Source organism: Hippocampus bargibanti, linkage group LG11, assembly GCF_051943395.1.
Source record: "Hippocampus bargibanti isolate YZ-2025 linkage group LG11, ASM5194339v1, whole genome shotgun sequence".
Taxonomy (NCBI): domain Eukaryota; kingdom Metazoa; phylum Chordata; class Actinopteri; order Syngnathiformes; family Syngnathidae; genus Hippocampus; species Hippocampus bargibanti.
This window is the reverse complement of record NC_142744.1, coordinates 19,270,017-19,285,647: the sequence shown is the minus strand read 5'-3', so window position 1 is coordinate 19,285,647 and position 15,631 is coordinate 19,270,017. Positions and strand designations below refer to the sequence as shown.

General features: G+C 41.8%; 1 protein-coding gene across 1 annotated transcript in view; it reads right to left on the bottom strand.

Annotated features, from left to right (window-relative positions):
- pcmtd1 (protein-L-isoaspartate (D-aspartate) O-methyltransferase domain containing 1) overlaps positions 1–13,305 on the bottom strand; it is a 32,320-nt gene extending 19,015 nt beyond the window's left edge. The window contains exons 1-2 of the mRNA XM_089007920.1: positions 13,060–13,305; positions 1,582–1,971 (exon numbers count right to left, since the gene is read on the bottom strand). Of these exons, the coding sequence (XP_088864046.1) occupies positions 1,582–1,888 (307 nt within the window). The 5' untranslated portion in view covers positions 1,889–1,971; positions 13,060–13,305. The remainder of the gene's footprint in view (positions 1–1,581; positions 1,972–13,059) is intronic.
- Between the last annotated feature and the right edge of the window lie 2,326 nt (positions 13,306–15,631).

Here is a 15,631-nt window from a genome sequence, read left to right as displayed (position 1 = left end):
GCTGATTGGACAACAGATCACTGCTGTGGACATTCAAAAACTTGTCAGAGCGGGAGCTCGCTCTCTTTGTTTCCTATCTTTGTCCGTGTGCTCATGTCTTCGCTCCCTACTTAGACGAGAAGTGTTTTTTTCTGTCTCATTAGAATAAAGTAGTTTTTTGTTCACCATCTATCGTCGTTACTGATATTTTTATCACTGAACTTCTTTGAAAACCGAACCAGGAAACAAGCAAGAATTCAAACCGAACAGTAGTCTGCTCCTCCCCCCAAACTGAGAGCAGGGACCTATCATAGAAGATCCTCGTCTCACCCCTCATGGGTGGTGTCTGTCGAGAAAGGCATCAGAAAGGCTCCAACGGATGATGTACTCAGAGAATGTCTCAGACAATGGGGAACAGAGGATGAGGTGCTGGAAGAGGGACAATCATGGGAGGAAAAGCCCCTACACGGGATGTACCACCGAACCATAGCAGAAGTGGCTGATCTCAAGAAGTCCTATCAGTGGCTAGAGAGGGCTGGCCTAAAGGACAGCACAGAGGCACTCATCCTGGCTGCCCAAGAGCAGGCCCTGAACACCAGAGCCATAGAGGCAGGGATATACCACACCAGACAAGACCCAAGGTGTAGGTTGTGCAAAGAGGCACCTGAGACAATCCAACACATAACTGCAGGGTGTAAGATGCTGGCAGGGAAAGCCTACATGGAGCGCCATAACCAGGTGGCTGGCATAGTCTACCGAAACATCTGTGCAGAGTATGGACTGGAAACCCCAAGGTCAAAATGGGAATCACCTCTCAAGGTGGTGGAGAATGACCGAGCAAAGATCCTGTGGGACTTCCAGATACAGACCGACAAGATGGTAATGGCCAACCAACCAGATATCGTGGTCATAGATAAAGGGGAAAGGAAAGCCGTTGTCGTGGATGTAGCGGTCCCGAGTGATGGAAACATCAGAAAGAAGGAACATGAGAAAATGGAGAAATACCAAGGGCTTAGAGAGGAGCTGGAGAGAGCCTGGAAGGTAAAGGTGACAGTCGTGCCTGTGGTGGTCGGAGCACTAGGGGCAGTGACCCCCAAACTCGACGAGTGGTTGCAACAGATCCCGGGAACAACATCGGATATCTTGGTCCAGAAAAGCGCAGTGCTGGGAACAGCACGTATACTGCGCAGAACCCTCAACCTTCCTGGCCTCTGGTAGAGGACCCGAGCTGAAATGGGGGACAGACACCACCCATGGTGGGTGAGATGAGGATTATATATATATATATATATATATATATATATATATATATATATATATATATATATATATATATATATATATATATATATATATAGGGCCTAAACTACCAGTAAGACTTTAGTTTGCTGACTTAGTTTCTTGGATAAGAAGCGAAACGTCCGATACCTTCAAAGAAGTACAGATGACAGCTGAAGAAACCTTTTCATCGATAAATTAAAGGTATTAAATATTTAGCATTATTTGTGGTGAAATACATTTGATTCTATTGTACCTAACATGAATCCTGATCAATCTGTGAAATGGAGATTATCATTGTTTTTTTCCATATGCCAAACTTACCGATGATGAGCCCCACCATGGTGCTCAAGTAGCCTGTCCCGCTACCCAGGTTGAGGAAGGAAAGTCCTGGCTGCAGCTTGAGTGCCTCCATCACTTCCGAGTAGATACACGGTGCCGACAGGTGGATGTTGCCATGTTTCCAAGCTAAATCTTTGTAGGCGCTGTCCCGAAAGCCATCCAGGTAGTAGTCACCGCGGTCGATGGCACGAAAAGCCTGCTCCACTCTGTCCGTGCGAATATATTGCGCCTCCTTCAGGTTGTCGATGAGGTCGTCGTTGTCCTCGCCGGCACTCACCGCTCCCCCCATTCCGACAAAAACTGCTTTGTGCCCAAAAAAGATCCAGCTGCTTTGTCTCCTCACACTAAAGTCATCTCCAGGTAGCGAGTGACCTGTGGCAAATTGTATTAAGCACAGGTAAAGAGATCAAATGATTATACGCAATACGCCCACATTTGATGGTAGCTGAAGAAAATGGAAATAAAAGCTTTGCACTTCAATGTCAACTGTGTCTAGGACAGTAAAATCAACAGGAGTCTTTGTGACTCATGACAGGCAAATCGCAGACAGGTAACATCAACATGTGCTGGGAAAACACACATTTATGAACACTGGAGAAGGGCAGTGTCTGAAATAGCATCTGCAACTTTTCCGTAAGGCGTACAACTTACAAAATGTATCCTCCCGCAAAATGTATTTTTTTTTTCAAATCATATGTTTGCTTTATTTAATAAGCAAACACTTGAACGAAGACTCCGAAATCAGAATAAATTATTCCGATTTAGAAATCCTCATTCGGTTCGGAAATTTCTGAACTTCGGTTCGTTTGGAAATTTGCATACTTGGCATGGAAGCCAATCAGAAGCCTGCTTCGTGCTTCCGTCTTTCCCGAGTGTTATAAGGTCGTGCATTTGCATATCATTTTCCAAAGTAGATGGACAGACCCTCACCCCCAGAAAAAGATTCAAAAGAAGCTAACAAAATTTGTGACGCTACAAAACCTAAACGTACATTATCCCATGACTGTAAAGTGTACTTGGAAGTTTTAAAAGCCGCTTACAAATTGAACGCACATTAAAAGTATCGTAGAAAGAAGAATTCACGTGGCTTGTAGCAGACGACGCAACATTGTGGAAAATGACGAAGAGTGCATTGACAAACGACAAACTGGAGCAAAATCATCAGCAACAAATATATACGATAAATAAAGCAAGGGAGCATTTGTGGTAGGTACATCTTTAATAAAAACAATCCTTTGCAACAATGTTTTTTTTTGCGATTAGTCGTCTTATTGTGTTTCAAGTTGTAAATGATGGGGCAGGTAACTTTATGGCTGGGCAGGCAACTTTTCAAAGTTGTATCCCCTGGCGTCCGGTAACTCTTTGTCATGAGTTTCAGACACTGAGAAGGGGCAGACTTAAAGGACAACCGATGTCTCCGGACAAGTTGTGTCCAGAATTTGTAAAATGGCTTCAAATGACTTCTCCTGAACGTATTTTAATAATATTCCACCGCATATATCTATATTTTACGTTTTAAGACTCGCGCTGAATATTCAGGAAGTCTTATTTTTGAGTTGGTGACGAGTCCGTACGTAACGTCACGAAAGGAACGCAAAAAAATACGCATCGTAGCGGTCCTTCCATCATGTCAATGTGTTTTGCTGTACTTGTTTGGTCTGGGGACCTCGTGTTGCACCCAAAAGCCGCCAGATGAGGGCGTCCAAGCTCCATATAAGGAATTTATCAGCCTGTGGAAACGGAGGTGGCCACAGGAGGTCGCCATTTTGTGCCTCTTTTTCGATGAGACATTTCCCCTCAATGTTGCCTCATAATGGCACGGAATAAATTCTTTAATCGATTGCAAACATGTATGCTTTCCTCTTCAGAACTATTTGAATCATATTCATAACTGGATGTGTAACAAGAAAGCATATTCTCCGAATCTGAAGCCATTGTTTTGATTCTCCAGCAATGCAAGTCGTCTTGGCGTGACGTCATGAACTGGGGGCAGGACTTTCTGAAAATGCCCAATTCGCAGCTCCTTTTTTTGCAGATTTTGGTCACTTTACGTCATTTTTATTGGTGTTTTGCATTTGAATAAAAATATCATACTGCGTGTTTTGGGTATTTTAGATGCTATAAAACGTTTTTCTGATGTCAGTTAAGAAACAAAAAAGTGATGTCGGTTGTCCTTTAAATAAGATGTACTTCCTATGACAGCCACAGGACGCACAGGAAATTGGGGAGTGTATTCAGAAGTGTCTGCCCTGTTTAGAATTTTTTATTTGTGTAGTTCTGGGCACGTCTGAAATTAATTAAGTCAAAGTCAAAATAATCAATTATTTTTGAAATAACAATCAGTGTTTCTCAGATTATTTTTGTCCCGCGTAAGAGCATACCGAGTGTCTTTGTATTGTATCAAAATAAAACCTTTGTAAAAATCTGCTTTTACGTGAAGAAATGACGATCGGCATTTGTCCCCATTTTTGAACATGCTATATTTTTTTTTGCATTCAATGTATCAATAATCAACCCTGTAATAGACAGATCAATTCTCAAAATAATTGTATGCTGCAGCCCTTCACAAAAATGTGTTGTAAAATCGAAAGAACCAGATCGATGAAAACGTTTCTTCAGCCGTCATCTGTACTTCTTTGAAGGTGTCAGACGTTTCACTTCTTATCTTATCTTATCTTATCTTATCTTATCTTATCTTATCTTATCTTATCTTATCTTATCTTATCTTATCTAACATTAAATTTACTCGTGAGGACATTTAAGAGAACCAACTAGCCTTTTGGGATTGTAAAGTAATTATAAAAGAGGACAGAGCGCTAAAAACACAAGTCTTTTAGGAAGGCTACGCACACTGACCAATACTTACTTTTCGATTCTAACCACCCTTTACAACCCAAACTAGGAGTTATCAGAACCCTCCAACATAGGGTTAAACTAATACCAACAAGCATTGAAGGTAGAGAAAAGGAGTCAAAAATATCAGGAGAGCACTCACAAACTGTGGGTACCCTTAGTGGTCATTTAACAAATGTCAGAAAGAAAGAATAGGGAATGAAACCAAAAATTCTGAAGATACAAAAAGGAGAGGAGTAGTAGTACCTTATATTGCAGGAGTTTCTGAAAAACTACAAAGAGTCCTTTGGCAACACAAAATTCCTACTTATTTCAAACTGATAAACACTTTAAGGCAAAAATTAGTGCATCCAAAAGATTGGATTGGATTGGATATGCCTTTATTAAAAGATAGGATGCCAAATGAAAAACAAAGTAGTGTAGTTTATTCAATACATTGTAAGAATGAAAATTGTAAAGAGCAGTACATTGGTGAGACTAAACACATTCTCAAAAAAAGACTTTGTCAATATCGCAGGGATAATAATACTAGTGGGCCTCAATCGGCAGTACATTTGCACATTGCTATTTTCCTTGCCATCAGCCTAGCCGCTGCGTATTTTTAAGTTTTGCTTCCTGCTTTCCCTGCTTGGTCATTTTAAAGCCAAAGAAGATAAAGTAGGTCAGAGACAATCTTGTACAAATAAAGCGCCTTTGCCCCACTGCAGTAGAGTCTTACAGGACTAATTCCACAGGGGTCTTAATACAGCTGCAACTCGATAAGGCTGGATTTATCTACAATGCTGGTGCTGATTTGTCAATTTGTCACATTCCTTCCATCTTTTGGTGCTTCTTCTAAATAGCCTCAATATGTTAATGAAGCCATGTCTTGTGGCAAGGTCATGTTTTGGCAACATCTTAGGATATCTTTCCGCCAAGGAACTATGTCAAAATTAAGGGAGGACCTTTGAAAATGAAAAGTCATGCAACAACATTGTAATGCTTAGCGGCCATCTTGTTGTATTCTAAGACAATTATAAACCTTTTGACAAGGCATGACACATGTGTCATGATATGCTCAGCAGTGCTTGTTACCTATTCCCCGTGACAAAAAAATACATTTGACACTATATTTAATATCTACCAGCAGTTACATTACACTTTCAGTTGGTAGGGGTAATTCTCCCGCCAATAATTTCAATGAAGGTATCCTCTCCAGTGGCCATGCTCAGTGTTTAGTTTGTTCCCTTCATGAGAGCTTTCTGCTGTACATCGTGTGTATCATTTGGATCATGTCAGTTTTTAATTGTGTAATTTTTACCATTTTTGCTGTAAATACAGTTGTGCCGGTCCCAAGCCCGGATAAATACAGAGGGTTGTGTCAGGAAGGGCATCCGACGTAAAAGCTGGGCCAAAACAAACATGCGTATCATACCTCTGAAGATGGAAGTTACTGATTCGCTGTGGCGACCCCTTGAAGGGAAAAACCGAAAGGAAAAGAAGAAGAAGAAGCTGAGAGCCACCCCTATAATATGAACCAGGGGTTGGCAAAGAGAGCCATAAAAGTATACATAATATTTAGAAATGTTTTTCAGTGAGAACCACACACACACACACACACACACACACACACACACACACACACACACACACACACACACACACACACACACACACACACACACACACACACACACACACACACACACGCAAACACGCACGCACAACCACTTTTCATCAAAATGTCAAAATGTATTATTTTAAATAACTTTGTGATTGTACTCACCATTGACATGAATGGTTTTTAGTTCCACATGATTGGTAAAAATCCAGCCAAACGATCGGAATGAAAGTCAACTAGCTGGGTCTAGATGCGAAATTGCTGCTAACTAGCCTGCACACAGCTCCTTAGCTTCCACACTTGCTTTCTGCTGTCTCTCGCAGAGGTATATTGATGCTAACGTTAGCACGGGGTTTGTCAAAGTGCCACTAGCAAGGCGAATTATTCGGTCCATTCAACCTGAAGTGTACGATACTTGTCTTTTTTTTACTCGTTGGGCTTATTTAAAAGGGGTGTTTACCTGTTTAAATATGAACGGCCAGTATAAACCAATCAAAATTGCGCTTTCCGCCAACTGCAGGCCAAACAGGAAATGAACAGCGAAAAAGCGAGAACATGTATTTAGTTTTATTGGCGAGCCAGATGCAATCATCAAAAGAGCCATATATGGATCGCAAGCCATAGGTTCACGACCCCTGATCAAGCCCATTTTCACTGGATTTAATTGTCACTGTTTTTGCTGAAGTTTAGAGTTCTAGCCCATGTTAGTTTAACGTGTGTATGTATGGTTGGAGCTGACACGGATTTGTGCCATGATTCTTTGTCATTATATTGCCACAACACAGACCGATTACTTTTTCTGTTTGACACTGCTTGTACTTTTGTTGATGGAGTGGATTTTGTCAACGTTGGATGGCAGTACAAATTAACTAATCCCTTATATTGAGGAAAAGTGGTTCAGAAAATGAATGAGTGGATGACAGCAAACATTATTACGCCACACTCAGCGTTATAGTCGTTGAAATACAAACATGAACTCGTTGAAGGGCATCTATGGTGAGTGATATTTGTAATCATTTATTTTTATTTTGGCTCTTGAAATGTTTTCCTGTGAAATGGTAGCACTCAATGGTTTGTGGGCGTGCCTTTTTTTTTAAATAGGCATGGCTGAATGCATGTGCATTGTGCACAGCGGGTGAGCAGCGGCAGCCAGACACGCCAGCGTTCACTCAACCCGGAAGTAACTCAAATATAAAATGATCATCAGCACAATAATCCCAGAAACACTTTATCCTGTGACTGAAAAGTGTCCTTGAGACTTTTGAAAGGCACTTGTAAATTAAATGTATTATTCTCTCATCTCATCTCATTTTCCGTACCGCTTATTCCTCATTAGGGTCGCGGGGGTTGCTGGAGCCTATCTTAGCTGTCTTCGGGCACGAGGCGGGGGACACCCTGAATTGGTTGCCAGCCAATCCAGGGCACACAAAGACATACAACAGTCACTCTCACACTCACACCTAGGGACAATTTGGATTGGTCAATCTGCCTGCCATGCATGTTTTTGGAGTGTGGGAGGAAACCGGAGGACCCGGAGAAAAACCACGCGGGTCCGGGGAGAACATGCAAACTCCACACAGGGAGGCCGGACCGGGACGCGAACCGGCGACCTCTGCACTGTGAAGCCGGTGTGCTAACCACTCGACTACCAGGCCGCCCTAAATGTATTATTATCATCATTAATAAAATTGCTCACATTTAATGACAATGCTCTGATCTTACCTTGAAATAGGGATCGAACAGAACTTCAAAGTCCTTTCTCGTTATGCCATATTACATAAGAAAACTTCGGGTCTTGGTAAATACTAATTTTGGGAATGCATTATTTGAAGCATTGTTAGATAAGCATCATTAAAGACTACTGTATATGGAAAACACTTCAACAAAAATTCAACCACCTTAAGGTACTGCCAGGCATCAAAGCTTGTCAGACTGCTTCTTGTCACACCACCTGGGGTGACAAGAGTTCAGAAAGTAGCAAATCATACGATGGTTGTTGTCCCCAACTTTTTTCTCAGACTGTTCTAACCCAGTGACATTAGTCAAGAGCAAGATTGAAATGTTTTATTCTTTTAAGCTGTAGCTACGTATTTGTAGGGTACAAAAAGTTAATGGTTCTCATGTTGGTGGGGAAACAGGTTATTGTACTTTCCAAATGACAATTATATCACTCATAGGACAACCGACACCATTTTTTTGTTTCCCAACTGACATCAGAAAAACGAAAAACATTTTATAGCATACCCAAAACCAAAACACGCAGGCTGATATTTTTAGTCAAATGCAAAACACCAATAAAGATGAGTAAAAATGTCCCAAAACTACTTCAAAATGAGCTCGGGATGGCGAGTTTCATAAGGTCCCGCCCCTTGTTTGTGACGTGCCACGTCATCGCCTAGCTCTAGATCCAAAACAATGGCTTCAGATTTGAAGAGGATGCTTTCTTGTTACTCATCCAGTTATGAGAGTTCTGAAGAGGAAAGCATAAATGTTTGCAATCGATTAAAGAAGTCCTTCCCGATCATTTTGAGGCGTCTGGACTCCAATGTAGCATCCCGGAAAATACACAAGATGGCGCCCCAAGCTCTGTTGGAAATGGGCTGATCTGTCTGCTGGGAATTTGTGTCAACTAGTAGTATCAAATAGTAGTCTTAGTGCAACACAGAACCATTCACCATCGCATTATTCATGTGTTTTCCTTCTAATTTCGCCATCAACACGGAACAACACGAATTTTTCAAATCAAACAAAGTACCCAAAATGCATTGTGTGTCGCTTTCTCGGTCAGGGGCGTTCCAGAGGTTCCAGGGGCATCACGTCAGGCATCGTCATCAACTCGAAAACAAGACTTCCTGAATATTCAGCGCGAGTCTTAAGATGTAAAATAGAGCTATATGCCGTGGAATCTTTGTAAAATATGCTCAGTAGAAGTCATTTGAAGTGATTTTACAAATTATGGACACAACTTGTCCAGGGTCGTCGGTTGTCCTCTAAACCATGACGTGTAAATCAAGCCTGAAACAAACCTTAACACATGGTGATCAAACACCCTCATTTGACCCATGTAAGGAGAAGGTGATCGGATGTGAATTGCCCTCACCTCTGACAGTGCCGGGTCGCACAGAGACACCACAGTGAATTACGAAAACCGATCTTTATGAAACACGAACTCTTCACAACAACTTAACACCACAAGACTGATCATCCAAAAGGCTTATCTAATTTACCACTACTTACATAACTTTTGGTGTGTGAGTGTGTGTGTGCGCGCGCGCGCGTGTGTGTGTGTGTGTGTGTGTGTGTGTGTGTGTGTGTGTGTGTGTGTGTGTGTGTGTGTGTGTGTGTGTGTGTGTGTGTGTGTGTGTGTGTGTGTGTGTGTGTGCGTGTGCGTGTGTGTGTGTGTGTGTGTGTGTGTGTGTGTGTGTGTGTGTGTGTGTGTGTGTGTGTGTGTGTGTGTGTGCGTGCGTGCGCTGACAAAGTGTGTCCATGTCAGCTATTTTATATGCTCAATACGATCCAATTTCCCCAAGTACGTAATGTTTACTTTCATGCTTAACACATTTTGGCGTTAACAAAGTGGTAATTGTGACAACCAGTTGCAAGTTATGTCTTATTTAAATACACAGGCATTTCCTTTAAAACGAGTGGTGCCTAGCTGGACTTTGACTGCGCATCATATCATGGTAGTTTTCAAAGACGATAATTGCAATTGCGTCCCGATCATTGACGTGATAACACATGTGCCGGTTAGCATGAGCATCAGGTGTCTTTATGCTCCAATCATGAGTGAAATCCTAAAATCATGACAAAGTTTCACAATGGACAGGAGATGTCTGGGTCTCACCTGGACATTCGGTTTGGTTGGTGGAGTACGTGTCCTGAGCAATACGCCTTATATTTGTTTTTTCACTTTTTTATAGCTTGAAACGCCATGCATGACATCAGATATGTTCTTTTTGCCCTCTTCCTCCCGTTATATTTGCCAATCTGTCCGTACCTGCTGTGCTCTGAGACGGTGGTGTCTCAGTGTGTGTTGAATTCAACGATGCGTTCTGAACAAGATGACAAACCTGTGTTGCTAAAATTCTAACGAAACTGGTACCTGCAGCACTATTTATTCATTCAAGTATGCTGGTCCCAAGCCCGGATCAATACAGAGGGTTGTGTCAAGAAGGGCATCTGACATAAAAGCTTGGCCAAAACAATCATGCGAATCAATGCCTGCACCGTGAGACGAATAAAGGTAAATCCAATCCAATTTTAACATGTGAAGATGGAGGACAGATTCGCTCTGGCGACCCCCTGATGGGAAAATCCTTCTTCTTTTGGCATCACAATAGTGTGACACAGCACGGATGAATATGTTTGCTGCAATTTCCCTGCTCCCAACGAGGTGCAAAACTCAATATTGCAGGTACCAACGAGGCCTCGGTGAACCAACCAAAGTATCAAATTGGGAATTTATCCCGCCATTAAAACCAAAACTTTATGGGCTTCAAAAATATATACAGTACTCTGTATGTATTCCATCGCCGTCAGTGGACCAAAACAAGGTGGGACAAGCTCATGACGGGAGAAAACCTTTCTTTCCAAGATTATCCAAATTGTCATTTATTGAGCCACTTCATGTGCTGACAGGTGCTGTTTGTATATTACGTTTCCTATTATGTCTGTACTTCCCCTATGGAAACATCTCACCGCAGTACAGACCTGTTTGTTCATTTTAAATTACCAATAGAGCCCTTCTCACGTCTTTAATTTAGCTATAATTAACCATGAGTGTGCTTCTGTGAGAAAATGTGAGATTTAAAGTTCCCATCGAAACGGTTGCTGGGCAAGCACATATTGTACATTAGTGTAATTTCGAGACATGCAATCGATTTTGACAAGAAAGGTTTGTTTTTATCTTATTTTGTCACTCATTTTGTCGAGTTAATTTTAGGTTTCTATGGTTACGAGGTAATCCTGGTTCCAACTGAGTGAAAAGAACTCAGCTAATCAACGCCTCCACTGTTCACCTTACAGAGTTGCCAGAGTGACAGCTGCCTTGGCTAAATGTTTTGGTTGTGTTTCATTGTTTTAAAATGGTTTGTAGAATAAATGGTGTGTCAAAGGTGTTCTGAAGGAAAAGAAGGGCAGCTTTATTTGTATATAACATTTCATACACAAGGCAACTCAGTGTGCTTCACGCAAGCAAAGACACAAGACGAACAAGCATTTACAAACTCAGCCGCTAACGGCGTCCCCCACACACCTTCATCCTTCATTTAAACCAGTAAATCATTATTGAGATTAAAACTTAATTTTCCTCAAGTGTCTGAGCTATTCAGAAGCAAAGTCATTGAAACAAAAATAACGATGAAGACACAATGACTTAAATTGTAAACACATTAACAAAAAAATAATAACAATAACTTTAACAAGTTAAAAAATAAGTATGTTTCCTGAATAACTCAAAGTTCATCTAAAATATTTAGAAGACCCTAATGAAAAATATGGGAAGAACAATTTTTGCACAACCATCCACGCACACGCTCACACCTCTGGACAATTTCAGTGTTCAATTACCCTGCCATGCATGTTTTGGAATATGGAAGGAAACCGGAGTACCTGGACAAAACCCACACAGACGGGTTTTGTCCAGAATATGCAAACTCCACACAGGAAGTGGGGATTGCGCCCAAGACCTCTCTGCACTGTGAGGTTGATGCATTAACCACTGAAAAACAGAGCCGCCAAAAATTTTATATAAATAATGGAATTTAATATTTGGTGGCTACTTGACAGAATTCATATTTCATGGCGGTGGTCTGTCCAGAAACAAGCAAGGGATAAGTGTACCAGCTTGCTTTGTTTTATCACTAACTTTTATGATTAGGATTACCGGCCCAAGTGAGGCCTACATCAGCTAATCGGTGCACAGGTTGGTTAAGTGGCGAATTTTATACCCTTGGAAGACTACATGACATGTGGAAGCTGTACTAAATGATGGTGTTACATCTGATATCCGTACACAGGTACGTTATTTGTCATGTTAAACAACGCCATCAGCGACCATCACCATAACAATAGAGGTGTTAAAAAAATATATGGAGCATTTTTCCCATGTTGTGTAGAAGCTATACAGATGTACTCAAATGTGATCCTAAGCCATTTTCCTCAATGTCGTTAAATTTGTCACGTTAAATATTACTATGTTCCGGGTTTCATTTTGAGTGACACCATCATTAGCCAATCAGTGTACCGGTTAATAACGTAGCGCAGTTGCCAAGGAAACAATCACAATTCGACCAATCGAATCGCACCGAAGGGTTGTTCCACAGTGTGTCGACGAAACCAAAACAACAGCATTCGTCGCACCAAATCCACATTAGAGCACTTTTTAATCACTGCTTTATAGTTTATTTCAGCATTTCCGTGCGATGAGCATGGCGAGCAAGCCGTTGGTTACATAAATAGCCATACAAAAAATGTTTTGCATTTTCATGTAGCTTTTGTCCCTTTGTTTGATCACAAACGCAGCAACAACTGCCAATTCTCGGCAATGCGAGTCACCCAAATCTTTTTGTAAGCAGCGACTGACGAAATCAATCGGTTTGCAATCAATATAGCTATCTCACCTACGGAGACTTTAATAAGCATTACCATATTTGCAAAATCAGTAATCCCGGAGGTATAACTGAGCTCCTATTTTTTAAACCGTGACAAAAACAAGGAAGCGAATGGGCATTTAAAGATCGCCTAGGACCGGTGACGGCTAACCTGGAGTTATATGACAAGGTAATTATGGGGTAGCAAGCATGCTAACGTTAGCTCGGAGGGCCTGAGTGCGCCATCACTAAAAACACACAAAGCAGCTTTCGATGATACCCCCACCCCCATTCACTTTCACTTTTCATCCACGAATAACACATGTAACAACCACAGAAGACAGAGCTAAGATAGTCAAACTTTATACTTAAAGGCAGAAAACCTGTGTGAGTGTCAACAAACGGAACAATACTCACAACGATGCCGTGTCGCATTTAGTCACTGCTCATCTCCGGGTGCAATGCGGCGGTTCATGGAGGCAATTAGAACATTTACAGCTCAGCATAACAGTTGTTTTATGTGTGATGAAAGTAGACTGGTGAACAAAGTGAAAATGAGCAATGGTTTGTCGTGTTGGTAGAAAGAACAGCTGAGAGAAGATGTAAACACACCACGTCACGTGGTGAGCGGTCGAGTCCACAGAGAGGCTCGCACTGTTGATATTTACATTTTCTCTCTCCCTCTCTCTCTCTCTCTCTCTCTCTCTCTCTCTCTCTCTCTCTCTCTCTCTCTCTCTCTCTCTCTCTCTCTCTCTCTCTCTCTCTCTCTCTCTCTCTCTCTCTCTCTCTCTCTCTCTCTCTCTCTCTCTCTCTCTCTCTCTCTCAACCTCTCTTTCTCTCTTTATTTCTCTTTCTCTTCCCCTCTCTCTCTCATTGTGAAAATGATACAATTTTCAAGAAATAGGAAGTCACGTATTTTGTTTTTTTCTTTGTGTCCCGAGTTGCATATCTACAGTTTTGTGAGAGTCAGAGTAACAATGGTCTATTATTGGCTTACTCGATGTAGATTTTAGAGCACATCGCCAATGAGTGAAACAATTATCATCGAGCGCAGAACTGTGCGCAGTGAGAGTTTTGTTCGTGCAAAAATACAGCAGGTCTTCTTTTCCTTTCGGCTTTTCCCTTCAAGGGGTCGCCACAGCAAATCAGTGTCCTCCATCTTTCGAGGTTTGATCCGCATGTTTGTTTTGGCCAAGCTTTTACGTCGGATGCACTTCCTGACACAACCCTCTGTATTTATCCGGGCTTGGGACCGGCACAAGAAGACATATGTCCCTTTGTGGCTACAGAACAAGCAACTCGCTCAGCAAAAGGCTGCCAAACACAAAATAGTAAAAAGAATACACAATGAAATAAACAAACACATTAACGGTCTCAGATTATTAAAGTGTGAAGCAGCTCGGTTTAACTCACCTTTGTTGGTGTGCGAACGTGTATTTGTGTGTTTGTGTGGGGGGGTCGGTCGCCAAAGCATTGTGAGAGTGTGTGCGCGCGTCCGCGCATTTCGTGAGTGCATGCATTGTGTGTGTGTGGCTCTTTCCAGTACATCAAAAATACAGCATGTGCCCTTGTTTAATGAGATGGAAAACGCGCTGTCGTTTGTTACCTTCATGTACATTCTGAAATAAAATTATCTGTCAGTCTGTTCGACCGACGGTGAGCCCAACATTCAGTGCTACCTCAGTGACTTTAAAAAAAGAACATTCCTCTCGCGAATGATCTGTCTATCTCGTCTGACTAGCATTCCCTTAACATGAATACTTTAGCCGTACAGTCGAGTCAAGGCTTATAGTCTGGGAATCACAGTCTCTCAGGAAATGAAGTGGAAGGTCAACACCAACTCCATCCTGAGAAAGGCCCAACAGAGGATGTACTTCCTGAGGCTGCTAAAGAAGCATGGCCTGCCACAGGAGTTGCTGCGACATTTTTACACGGCTGTCATCGAATCCATCCTGTGTTCTTCCATCACCGTTTGGTTCGGAGCCGCCACAAAATGGACAAAATCCGACTTCAACGGGAAAAAAATCGTTGGCACCGCCCTCCCCACTCTCGAGGACTTGCACACTGCAAGAATCCAAACAAGGGTGCGGAAAATCCTACTGGACCTTCCGCACCACCTTTTCCAGCTACTCCCCTTTTCAGAAGTGCATTGATGAAATGCACTTTGTACACCCAAAATGGTCCACATGCTTGAGGCTTCCCGACCTCTATTTCAAAATAATGGAACTATAATCCATCGACTCTTTTGTTCCACATAAAGATCCTGAAGAGTCAGCTTCAAGCTAATTTTCAAACCCATTAAGGGCATCATCAGCATTTATTGTGTGAAGGCACAATGTCATCATTTGTTTTACTTAATGTGATTTGTGCGTGAGCTTAAAAGACTACTTCCACTTGTAAGCACGTCCTATTAAGGTGATTAATATATTTACTGGGTCCCATTTGTCAAAAAGTGAACAAAGTTTTTCTTTTCAATGATATGATTACATTATAATGCAGAATCAAACAAGCTGCAAATGGGCTCAGATGCTTTGATCAGAAAAGGACAGAACTGTCTCTTCCTACTCAGAAAACGGAGATATTTTGGGGTTCATGGGTCACTCTTGGAGACCTTCTATGACTCTGTGACGGCTTCAGCTATTCATTTTCCCATAGTATAATGGTCAGGTCGCATCTTAGCCCAGGACAGAGAGAGCGACCGGTGTCTTGTCTTGTCCTGTCTTATCAGAGTACAATTAATTACTGTACAATGTGAGGAATAAATGTCCTACTTGACTGCACCCACTGCTCACTGGCATGTAAACAGGAGTTCAGGGCATTCAGAGTACAGTACTACTTGATGCAGTCGGAACCATTCAAATAAGTGTGAAAGTTTCAAATGTTTAATCATCACAATACTGCACTTACTGTGTTGCCAGTGTGTTGAGTGTGCTATACACATTAACAGCCAATATCAGTAAGCTTTATGAGACCATTAGATTCAGATAAT